The sequence below is a fragment of the Corythoichthys intestinalis genome, chromosome 14, assembly GCF_030265065.1.
Source record: "Corythoichthys intestinalis isolate RoL2023-P3 chromosome 14, ASM3026506v1, whole genome shotgun sequence".
NCBI classification, from domain to species: domain Eukaryota; kingdom Metazoa; phylum Chordata; class Actinopteri; order Syngnathiformes; family Syngnathidae; genus Corythoichthys; species Corythoichthys intestinalis.
The window spans coordinates 46,890,974-46,902,901 of NC_080408.1; the positions used below are offsets into that span (position 1 = coordinate 46,890,974).

At 36.0% G+C, this 11,928-nt stretch overlaps 1 protein-coding gene across 1 annotated transcript; it reads right to left on the reverse strand.

Annotated features, from left to right (window-relative positions):
• Positions 1-2,705: 2,705 nt before the first annotated feature.
• LOC130929413 (triple functional domain protein-like) lies at positions 2,706-8,576 on the reverse strand. The gene is made up of 12 exons (XM_057856519.1): positions 8,315-8,576; positions 6,767-6,938; positions 6,605-6,671; positions 6,406-6,515; positions 6,086-6,155; positions 5,920-6,009; positions 5,744-5,836; positions 4,852-4,966; positions 4,582-4,772; positions 4,135-4,233; positions 3,619-3,761; positions 2,706-2,983 (listed from the first exon to the last, which is right to left on the reverse strand). The coding sequence occupies exons 1-12, from the start codon at positions 8,574-8,576 to the stop codon at positions 2,851-2,853; spliced, it is 1,545 nt and encodes a 514-aa protein (XP_057712502.1). The 3' UTR covers positions 2,706-2,850.
• Positions 8,577-11,928: the final 3,352 nt, after the last annotated feature.

Sequence of the window (11,928 nt, forward strand, 5' to 3'; positions counted from 1 at the left end):
GATAGCTTGCGTTTTCTTCCTGATCGTGGCAGTGACAAAACAGTGCCATGCACTTTATACTTACAAACAATTGTTTGCACTGTTGCTCTTGGGACCTGCAGCTGCTTTGAAATGGCTCCAAGTGACTTTCCTGACTTGTTCAAGTCAATGATTGTTCAAGTCAATAATCACTCACAAGAAATTGCTAATTCGTGTTGCTGTATGTATATTTTTGACCCAGCAGATTTGATCACTTTTTCTGTTAACCCATAATAAAGTCATAAAAGAACCAAACTTCATGAATGTTTTTTGTGACAAAGAAGTATCTGTTCCAATCACTCTATCGGAGAAAAATCAGAGTTGTAGAAATAACTGGAAACTCAAGAGAGCCATGACATTATGTTCTTCACAAGTGTATGTAAACTTTTGACCACAACTGTAGGTTCGCTGGGAAGGTTCTCTACAATAGAGCCATTAAGATGGCGGCTGTTTACTAACACCGGCGAGTCTATCATTTCGCATCTAGGTCTCTATACATGTGCTAACGCCGCCGTGTCTGTCATTTCGCATCAAGTTCTATATACAGTGGGGAGAACAAGTATTTGATACACTGCCAATGGGTTTTCCCATTGGCAGTGTATCAAATACTTTTTCTCCCCACTGTATATGTGATATCTAGCATTGTACCTTAGCACCATGTGGGTGTATTTGTAGGCTATCAGCTACAGTCAGGTATTATTGGAGCCACTAAGCATCACGTTTGCAACGGCGTCACAATTTCCTTCCCTCCTCCCCACTCCCACTCTACTGTCATGTCTCCGTGAGTCCATGTCTCTGACTTTTCTCGCGTCATTCAACCAACGTAGTAACGCGTAGTAACGCACGCCTTTACATCGTCAGTAACAGTAACGGCGTTGCCAAGATGAGAAAAGTAATTAATTAGATTACTCACTACTGAAAAAAAAAAACGCCGTTATACTCTAACTCCGTCCTCCTGGCCGGCCGGCCAACTGGGATTTGTCCCGATCCTCTCGATTAACCATTCCGGGCCTGACATTAACCCATTTTGCCCCACTGACAACAATTATTGCCAAAGTATATCATTCACAATTGTAAATTGCACAAAAAAAAATCTGAAAAGTAGTAATGCAATTTTTTAAATTACAGTTGTACATACGAACGCATCAACATACAATTTTTTCAACATACGACGTCAGTGGCGCGGGAAGTGGGGTGCTGAGGGTGCTGCAGCACCCCTTGGTGTTGGGGAGGAATAAAGTCTGTTTTTTTTCTTTTTTTAAATCAATAAATATAACATTGAAAAAATTGCATATTTAATTGGGGATTAAGTATATATGTCAAAAAGTTTTTTTTTTTTTTTACATAACATGGTCACCACCAGACACCTTGGTTGCTACCAGGTCACGTTTGGTAAGGCGCTGTTGGAATGTTAAAGTTAACTGTTGGCAGAGGAGGCGTTAACATAGTGCAAAACAAATTAGAGATTTTATTCTTTACAAAAACAGCGGAATTTTCTAAAATTAATTTGAGGTCGAAAATGAAGATGATCAGGATAGTTAATGATAGTGCCCAGCATTGTTGTTAATCTTACTTTTAAAAAGTAAATAGTTACAGCCTAAATACATCGCCAAAAAAGTAATAGAGTTAGTAATTCAGTTTCTTCACTGGAAGAGTAATTAGGTAATCAGCAAAGTAACAGACGTTACTTTTCATGTTCTACACGTTATTAAGTTATACATTCTATAACATCTTTCACATCAAAGATGTTTATAGTCACACAAAAATGTTTATAGTCAAACGTTTTACAGTTTTTTTTTAAGTTTCACCTATATAAGAGTGTGTACAAAATTTTAACTTCAAAATGCTGTGAGAAAAAAGTCCTTTTTTTCCCCTGTTGTCCTGAACCCGCACAGAGTTTTATTTTGAACCATAACCAGCGTCTTTTAACGTTTTTATTCATTTAAATTTTATTCTTTGAATTAAAAAAAAAAAAAAAAAAAAACGGAAAAAAAAACGTATGTATTGCATGACGAGCATTTTTTCCTCAGTTTAATGGTTTGGAGTCAGGACTAGTTTGACAACGTGGAAGGAGTAAACTTTTAGTTTCTGCGAGGATGGCGACCCCAATTGGACAACAACAATACACGCATTCACACATAAACGGAAACAATTTGGTGCACTTATTCAGTATAAGAGCACTTACCTTAACAGAACTTGACACATACACTACCGTTCAAAAGTTTGGGTTCTAAGCGACCCTAAACTTTTAAACCGACTTAAAAGTTTAGGGTCGCGTAGACCCCAAACCTTTGAACGGTAGTGTTTGTACACCCAAATTTGCATCTCACAACCTCTTGTATAGTCCTTAAAAGTGTAGTAAAGGACTGCATTTTACTCTCATTAAAATGTTAAATGGGGGACATCTTTGTAATTGGACATTTTTAAATATTAACGGCTGTGATGTTACGAATTTTTGAGCAGTGGTGTTAAATGCATCAAAAGCATTTGAAGAAAAAACCTATAGTACATAATCCTAATTTCTTCTATCAATTCATGCCTCCACAAACATATGTATTTAAATTATTTTTAAACAATGACAAACGCAATCTTTGTAAAGAAAAAATAATTTTTTATTTAGAAAAAAACATAACTTAATTCAACTATTTACAAGAAATATATTTTTTTAAGTGTACAAAACCCACACAAATTATATACACTCTATACACATAGTAAAACTTGACTTTTCGAAATGGTCCAAAGCTATTTTCTTTGGTTTCTTTTTACCAGGAATTTGTCAACGTGTGCAAGATAATATATAAGTTCCTTTTTGTATATCATACTGTTTGAATGTCATATTTTGAGAACCCCACTTTTCTTTGATCCAGGTAATAGCCAGGGTCCTCCAAAGTAGCAGGCCTCGATCGTTCCTACTGGCCACTCTAATTCACTGCCTACACCTTCATCTTCATGATTTTTTCCATTCCTTAAAAAAAACAAAAACAAAAAAACACGTAACAATTCTGTTTTTAAAATATATTCCGACTATATACCATTGAAGAGAGTAAGTCACATGCTGTAAATGCAAGTAATAAATCATTATGAAATCCGAATCTCAAAAGTTTAAAGCCATTTCCAGGTAACAATAGCCATAAATCAAGTTATAACCTTTGCGAAGTCACAAACTTGCCATTTCACACTCGGTATTTACTGTATACTTGTATTAGTTAGCTCTACTAGCACATTAACAAACATGTATTTTGTAATGGTCCAAAACCGTCTCTGTATCAAGTCAAGTCTTTCGTAAATTTCAGTTAAAAAATACAAATCCTCATATTGTAAACATCAGTCTGATTTAAGTAAATATGTTATGTAAAAATGTGTTGTGTTAAAGTCACTTGATTTCCTTTAGTACAGCAGTGACATATCCCAACTTGGCACATAAAATACAATCCAGTGATTAAAATAAAAGTCATAATCAAAGTAGATCGAATGAAATGAGAACGTGAGAACAGTGTAAGACCGACAAACAGATGTGCTGCTCATTCAAAAAGGCACCACTGTTTGTTGGTTGTTGTAAATCAATAAGCCCTTGGATAGAATGGAAGTTTCTTTGGTTACCTTCGACTTTTGTGGCGCTGCTCTGTGCTAGTTTTGGGAATATGTCTGGGCTCCTTGAGTGCCTCCCCCAGGTGGATGGTGTGCTCCGGGATCAGCTTCTGAATATGGTCGATCCAGTCCATCTTGGTCTCAGTCGTAGAAGCCTATTGATAAGAAAGACAGTCAAAGGTTAAGGCCATTTGGAAATCAACCACTTTTAAGAATTTTCACTGTCTTTCCACACAAGTCTGAACAAAGCACAAAACCACCTCTTATTCGGTGGAGTTTTAACAAATATATGATGTTCTTCTACAGTTACAAAACTTTGTTTAACTTTTATTCATGTGGATGGGGGAAAAAATACAGTGGAGGCTAAAAATAACATATTCAGAGAAGAACGTTAATTAAATTAAGTCGAGCTGGACACAAACGCTGAGCATCATGTCAAAGTGGCTTATAATCTGTTAGAGCAGCATGTGGAAATCTGACACACTGATCAAACTGAAGGAGGAAAAGAGGAGAGGAAGAACATCTAACCTTCAGAACAATGTTGCCCGATGTCAAGGTTCGGCCCAAAGAAAAGGCAAACTTGTGGGAGTCTCCCTTAAGGTCCTCTGTCAGCTTTATCTCAGGTATCTGAGGAAGAAATGGAATGATCGTCTTTAATGAGAATGAGCATATCAGAGGGACAGCACATGTTAGAGGATTTGGGGAGAAAGTCGGAGAGGTAAGACTGAAATGGTTTGGGCATGTGATAGTAAGTAGATTTCCATATCCCAGGCAGGAGGTCTAAAAGACGACCAAAGAGGAGATTTATCAATCCAGTTTAAGAGGACACAAAGGTAGTAAGTGTGAGACCAGAGGATCCAGAGGACAGGGTCAGATGGAGTCAACTGACTCGATGTAGCGACCCCTGAAGGGAAAAGCCAAAAGGAAAAGGAGAAGACAATTGCATCGGTAGAAAGTGTGTTAAAGATGACTTACATTGAGTTTTCTCTTGTACATGTACCTGCTCTTCCCCTTGTCATCCTTGACCACCTTGCAGATCACCAAGGACTTCTTCAAGAGGAAGAGCTGTCTGTTTTTCCCCATCCTGAATGGTATCTTGGAATCCCAGACCTTGAAGGACTCTTGTAGGAGCAGTTCGCCTTGTGACTCGATGCTCTCGTCGAAACCTGAAGGAAGACAGATTTAGCAATGTAAGCAAATTGAACTTCAACAACGAGCGAAATTATCTTTCCCATGTTCAGTCACCTTCCAGCACGGACAGATGCATGGCATCATTGGCCCTCTTTGGAATGCTGAGAGTCACATCCAGGGCTTTCTTGAGCTCAGCTTTCCCTTCTTCACAGCAGCATTCCAGCAGATCCTAAAAAAGGCAGAATTACACTTAAAGCAACACTAAGTAACTTTTCAGTTTTAGTCGATTTTAGTGACGCTGGTGGGCAAAAGCGGGAGTGTTAGATGGATCGCCTGCAGATGGATTAAAAAAACATTTCTGTTTCCAGCGGCTGTGTGAAGGATGAATAGTAATAATGTAATGAATCCAGTTGTGGCTCAACTATAGCATATTAGTAGCGGTTAGCAACCTGTAGCTTAGTGTGGCTAATGCAATGTTGCTTGAGCCTTTAAAGGTCTGTGCTAGTTGATCATCACACACTAAACGTAACTTGTTGGGTTACAGACGAAAACAATTTGAGTACCTGTCGACTGAAACTAGATAAAATTTGTATGAGATTTTGTCGACTCAAACTAGACGAAGACGAACACATTTTGAAATGACGAAAATATGACAAGACTAAGAAGTATTTTTGTCCAAAAGGCGATAAGATGAAAATGAAAAGGGCTGCTAAAAACAACACTGCAAGTTTTGTTCTATGATCTTTTTTTTTTTTTTGTCTTCAAGAAATTGTCTTGAAAAAATTAATAACTTTGTGTAAGTTGGCATTGCTTCTTAATAAAAAGAAAAAAAAACTGTAAATTGTACGATAGAACTGCTATTGACAGCAACTGAGTGAGAACAGGTGCTAAGGGACACTCAAATTGTGAAGTTGAATGGTGGTGTTATCATCTGGTGTGTCGTGAATGTATCTTCTGCAATTTATGATGGTTTACTGTATAATAAACTTGATTTTTTCCCTCATACCTTTAGCAGGAGAGGATATTTTGTTATCCTCTGCACTGGCTTCAGCAGGTAAGAATTGACAGAGTTTTCGAGTCTGTGCTTCTGCTGAATTTTCTGTTGAGAAAGAGAAAAAACAATGTAAGACAGTGAAATTCCATATATAGTTTCATCTTGGATCAACATGATGTTTAACTTACATGAAAATAGTTCACAGCATACTCCATGATGAGCCGAGTGGATTCTGTGTTGTTCTTGCAGTAATCGACGTATAACTGGAATTTATCGGCCTATTAAAAAAAATGCTCAGAATTATTTATGATTAATTTTCAGTATGATTGTAGTTCCTGAGGAACCGATACGTACCCATGTGATGAAACACTTTCCGACATCTTCAGGGATGTTTTCATATTTTTCCAGCTCTTTGAGAAAGATGCTAACGAAGGATAGGACGAGAAACCCAATGAATACATTTCAAAATAAGAGCGGTGGCCATTGCTGTTAAAGGTTTGCATACATCTCACTCAATGACTGGAAAAGTGCATGCAAACAAACTTGTAGTCATGTCTGTAATGTAAGGCAACAATTATTGATACTGATAATTGACCAAGGAATAGCCTATTTGTTAAACTTGGTCCACTCTAAGATATAAATCATTTTTGAAAAAAGTCGCTGCAAATGCTTACTTATGATGGAATTCATAGAGCTCCGAAATGTTCCCAAAGATGACGTGTTGTGCATTGGCGATTCCTGGAGGGATCTCTATTTCCTTGGTCACCATCTCCCCCATGTAAATCTGCATGATACCAAACAAAGATGAACATGGTTAGAGTTTGTCTTTAAAATCAAAGAAAAAACAAGCATTTTAACAGAAAAGAGACTCACGTCAATGCATTCCCGTAGGTCTCGCACGTAGGCCTTTTCAGTTTGAATTAGCTCTTTCAAAATAAACCTAAATATAAACATAAACAAGGCGTGAGTGTGGCTGTTGTAATTGTCTATCAAATTGCATTACTAAATTCATTAATGGCATCATTAGTCACATACATTTTTCTCCGCGCAAACTTTTGTTTCTTCTCGTTGAAGGTGTCCGCAGTGGCAGGATTGATGTCCATTTGGAGATCCAATGTGTTGGTTGCCATTTTCTCGGCACAGTTGCTCGACAGCGCCGTGTCCATATCAGAGCTTACTGAACCTACAGAGCACTCTGTTATGTATTCTGCAGACGAAATGTAGACGAAACAATGAATAAGCAACCACTGATGGGTACATAAATTGGTTTGCTGAACCAGTGATTCCCAACTGGCGGGCCACAAGAGATCATCGAGTGTGCTGAGGAAAATCTTCCAGGTTCACCTAAGAGGTCAGAGCTCCATAACTGTATGGGGCACCCATCTAACGTGTTGGCTGCCATGGATTGATGACGCTAGACGTCCAATCCATTTTGACTGGGAGAGGATATGGCAGTGAGTGATCGCTGCCAGCCCTCTGAGGTTAAAGACTGAAAAGTGAGTATTCACAGGTAGTCCTCCCAGTTAAAATGAATTGGACGTCAATCGTTGTTAACGGCAGGGGATGAATATTATATATATATATAATGTATGTTTAAAAAAAAAAAAAAAAATCAAGCATCTTTAGAGTGTTATTGGAGCAATAACCAAAGTGTATTTCTGTTTTGTTTTTTTAAAAATCATTTAATGTTACCAATTTTATTTCTACTAACATGTTATTCATGTCTAATTTTCTTTTTTCTGGGAAAAAAAAGAGATAGTTATTAATGATGATATTGTCATTTTGGGTCGTGTAGGCCACACTTGTATAACAAAAGTTGTAGCCTGCATGACCCAAAATGTGATGTCCACGTATGTGAATGCTGGATTTTCGTGGGTAAATTGTTGGTGGAGGTGTTTTATGTAAAAACACACATAGGCATTATTGTCCTCATTCTCGGAACGTACCACTAGAATAGGATAACAGAGGGGTATCCCATACAACGCTTCGCTGATTTAACTACTCAATTCATCTTTAATCACATCGCACGTTAAAAAAAATGCAGATGTTAAATACTGTGCAAATGATTGAACATAAAACACGATAAATAGCTCCCTTAATTCGCATTTGGCGTAGAGCACGAACAGTTAATGATGAATTTAATAATAACCTGCCTGCTAAATATACATTTTAGCAGTTAACTGCTGAACTTTAGCACAACGAGATATCTCCCAAATGTCGTTTTCGACCCAACAAAAGAGAATTACGCATTCCAGTCAGTTAAATGATGAGCACGATAAGGTTAAAACAATAACAACGGGCTGCAACTATCAATATTTTCCGTCAAACATTGTCACAAATAAAACGTTGATTGTAGATACATCGCAACAACTTAGCATAACGAACCAAACATAAACGAAGCTCACTAAAAGCGACAAATTAAAGTTAGTAAAAGCTCCTAACATCCCCCCCCCCCCCCGTTTTTATAATTTTAACGCCGTTATTTGATATTTCTGTTTCGTTTTTTTCATCACACACACTCAAGTGACCATGCGTCTATTAGTCGGCAAATAAACTGTACAACTGCAAGTTAATCAAACTTACCTCCCAGGCTTTCAGCGTTTGCAAAAAGTTGAGATGCGAGGTGTTCCGTGGTAGAAAAGTTTGTGCAAGTGAGTCGTGTGTCTCCAGGTGAGTCTCGTACGTTCAACAGCAGCATCTGACTGAAAGGATGCTGCAGGTGGCATATCAGACCAAAGAGCTGACCACTTATGTGCTTTGTGACGTCATGCTCTTTGATCTCGATTTTGACCTTGACGTCACCTCCTTCGGACGTTTGGTATGTGATGAGAGCACTTGTAGCCATGTTTCTCCTTCTCCCAAATTTATTTTACTCGTCAATATAAGTTTTACAGCATTTTACAACAACATTTACCCATTTTGCCCCACTGACAACAATTATTGCCAAAATATATCATTCGCAATTGTGTGTTTTTTTTTTTTTTTGGTAGATCATTTTGTTCTTGTTAAAAATAAATCAATTTAAAAAATAGAAAAATAGTGTATTTATTTATTTATTTATTATTTATAAATTAAATATAATATAATTAAATATAAATATATAAATTAAATATATTTGTCATAAATATGTTTTTAAATATATGTTGAATATATGTATATATATATATATATATATATATATATATATATATATATATATATAATCTGTTAAATATGTTTATAAAAGTGTTATGAATATAAAATATAAATTCAATGTTTTTGTTGAAAAAGTTTTTTTTTTTTTTTTTTTTTTTTTAAAAGCATGTTCACCACCTGACACCTTGCTTGCTACCAGATCAAGTTGGATAAGGCACTATTGGAATGTTAAAGTTAACTGTTGATAGAGAAGGCGTTAACATGGTGCAAAAATGATTTAGCGATTTTTTTTTCTTTACAAAAACAGCCACTTTTTTATATAATTAAATTTGAGGTCAAAAATGAAGATGATCATGATAGTATAATATAAAGCCTAGCAGTGTTGTTAATCTTACTTTTGAAAAGTAATTAGTTAATTATAAATTACTTCTCCCAAAAAGTAATTGAGTTAGTAACCCAGTTACTTCATTGTAAGACGAATTATTCAGCAATGTAAGTGATATTATTTTTGATGGTCTACACGTTATTACATTGTACTATATTCTACAGCATCTTTCACATCAAAGTTGTTTATATTAACTGATTGAACTTACCCCCCCCCCAAAAAAAAACATAGGTCACACTTTATTTTATTTTTTTATTTCACCCATATAAGAGTGTAACTTTATACAAAATTTTACCTTTAAAATGCTGTGAGAAAAAAAGCCTTTTTGTTTTTCCTGTTGTACTGAACCTGCCCCCCGCACCCAAAACCTTTAGTCACATTAGTTTTTTGTTTTTGTTTTTTTTTCTTCCTTTTTTTATTTACACCTATATAAGAGTGTAACGGTATACAAAAGTTTAACTTTAAAATGCTGTTAGAAAAATACCTTTTTGTTTTTCCTGTTGTACTGAACCAGCACCGAACTGAGACCCCCGTACCGAGGTACGTACTAAACCGTGACTTGTGTGTATCATCGCACCCCTAGTATATAAAGATATATTTTTCAATATGCAGGTGAGGCACTGAATCTCCTACAGTACCTCTCCTGTCTTTGCTCTACTTGTTATGATTAAATAAACATCACACAAGGTTCATGGATATGTCATTCAAGACAAGTTTTGGGCAAGTGACTATTTTTGGTCATAAAAAAATAAAAATACTATAATATTGGAGTGTCTACAAGGAAAACGCCAACTTGGTGATGATAATGTACACTCAGCAGGAAAACGGTACATTATTTTCATTTCATATGATACTCGGACAGGCTAAATGCTAATGCTAACAATGACACGAATGCTATGATAACACTCCGAGCCACCTATCATCATCGCTTTTGCAACAGCATCACCAACCCCCAACCCCTCCCGCTCTGCTCTCTCCAGGGCAGGCAGGCGGATGTGTGACAAAATCAGACAACTTGCGCTTCATTCAACTAAATTGTAGTCACACGCCCGTTCACATCCTCAGTAACGGTAACGGCGTTGCAAAGATTGGAAAGGTAAATAATTAGGTTACTCACTATTGAAAAAAATAATGCAGTTAGAAAACGCTGTTATACTCTAAAGCTGTTATTAACAACCAGTGTTGTTACATTTCTAGTCATGTGCCGTCTAGCTTGCATAGTAATACACTGGCACTTTTATTTCCAATACCAAAACTCCAACACACACTGTAGGTGAAATAGAACACGGTCTTTGTGGTAGCTTAGTAGTAGTGCATAATCTATCCAGCATGCGTGTGTACCGCTATTGTGCGCGCCTTGTATGGAGAAAAACCAAAAGAATGACAAATTTAGACCGAAATGGCTGTTTGTGGAGGAGAAAAACAAAATAACACTCTAAGGAGCCACTGCTGTGAGCAGAGGCGGAGTTTGACTTTAGGGGAAAGGGTGGCACAACATGTTGATGACCCCGAAACGCAGTGTCAGCAATAAAATTAACTTACAAGAATATTTATAATAATAAGTTGAAAATGAGCGTTTTTTTTGTTGTTGTTTCCCATCATTCTTGAGGGGAATTCTAAATCAGGCTGCTGGCAGGACAGCTATACTTTTCACCAAGATCATCATCCATTGAATATGGTACGCCCGCCGTTGTCGTGCCAATGTAGTTACCTCAGTCAAAAATTATATCCCCTGGGCGGAGCCATATGGAGGTAGATTTGTCTCTTTATTATTCAATCAAAAAAAAGTTGCTTCAATCAAAAAAAAAGTTGCTACAATCAAAACACATATTTTCAATTTTAAAAAATGTCACTTAAAAAAAAAAAGTTTGAATGCAAAAATAAATTAGAAATTAAAAAAAATTGAAAGCTACTTTTATTTGAATGTTCTTTTTTTATTTAAGTCATTTTTTTTTAATTGAAGCAACTTTTTTGATTGAAGTCATGTTGTTTTGTGTTCGGGCCACATTTTGGCTACGACATTTGTGTCATTATTAATCAATCAAAAAATAGGTTGCCTCGAAAAAAAAAAAAATTCAAAAGAAAAATCAATTAAATCAAAAAAAAAAAAAAAAAAAAAAATCATCATAGAAAAAAATTTTTGAATCCCAAAAAATATTTGAGACTCCAAAATTTGCATTTGACCACTTAATTTTTCATTAAAAAAAGTTTTCTTTGATTTTAGCCATCCTTTTTGTGTTTGGACCATATTATAGGTAGGGCATTTGTGTCTAAATCATTCAATCCCCCAAAAAGTTGCTTCAATCATAAAAAAAAATATTTTCAATCAAAGAAAAAAAAAAATTATTTTGTAAAAAATAAAATTGCCCTCCCCATTTTTTGGGGGGGAAAATGATATGCAAAGCAATTGACCGTCTAAGGTGCTAGTCACATGATCTGTTCGAAAAATCATTTTAACCCATTAGAAAAATATCTTTTTTTTGTTAATTTCATTAATTTTTGTTGTTTGTTTTCTTGCTTTACAACTTTAAACGGCTAGCCTAGCTTCTCGCAGTAATTCAGGTACGTAGAATTTTACGCAAAATTACCTCCAGGCATGGTATTTCAATAACTAAATTCCGTTTAATTTAGATTTTAGCGTCACTGGTTCGCCAGTCAAAATGTAAAACATTGAAGT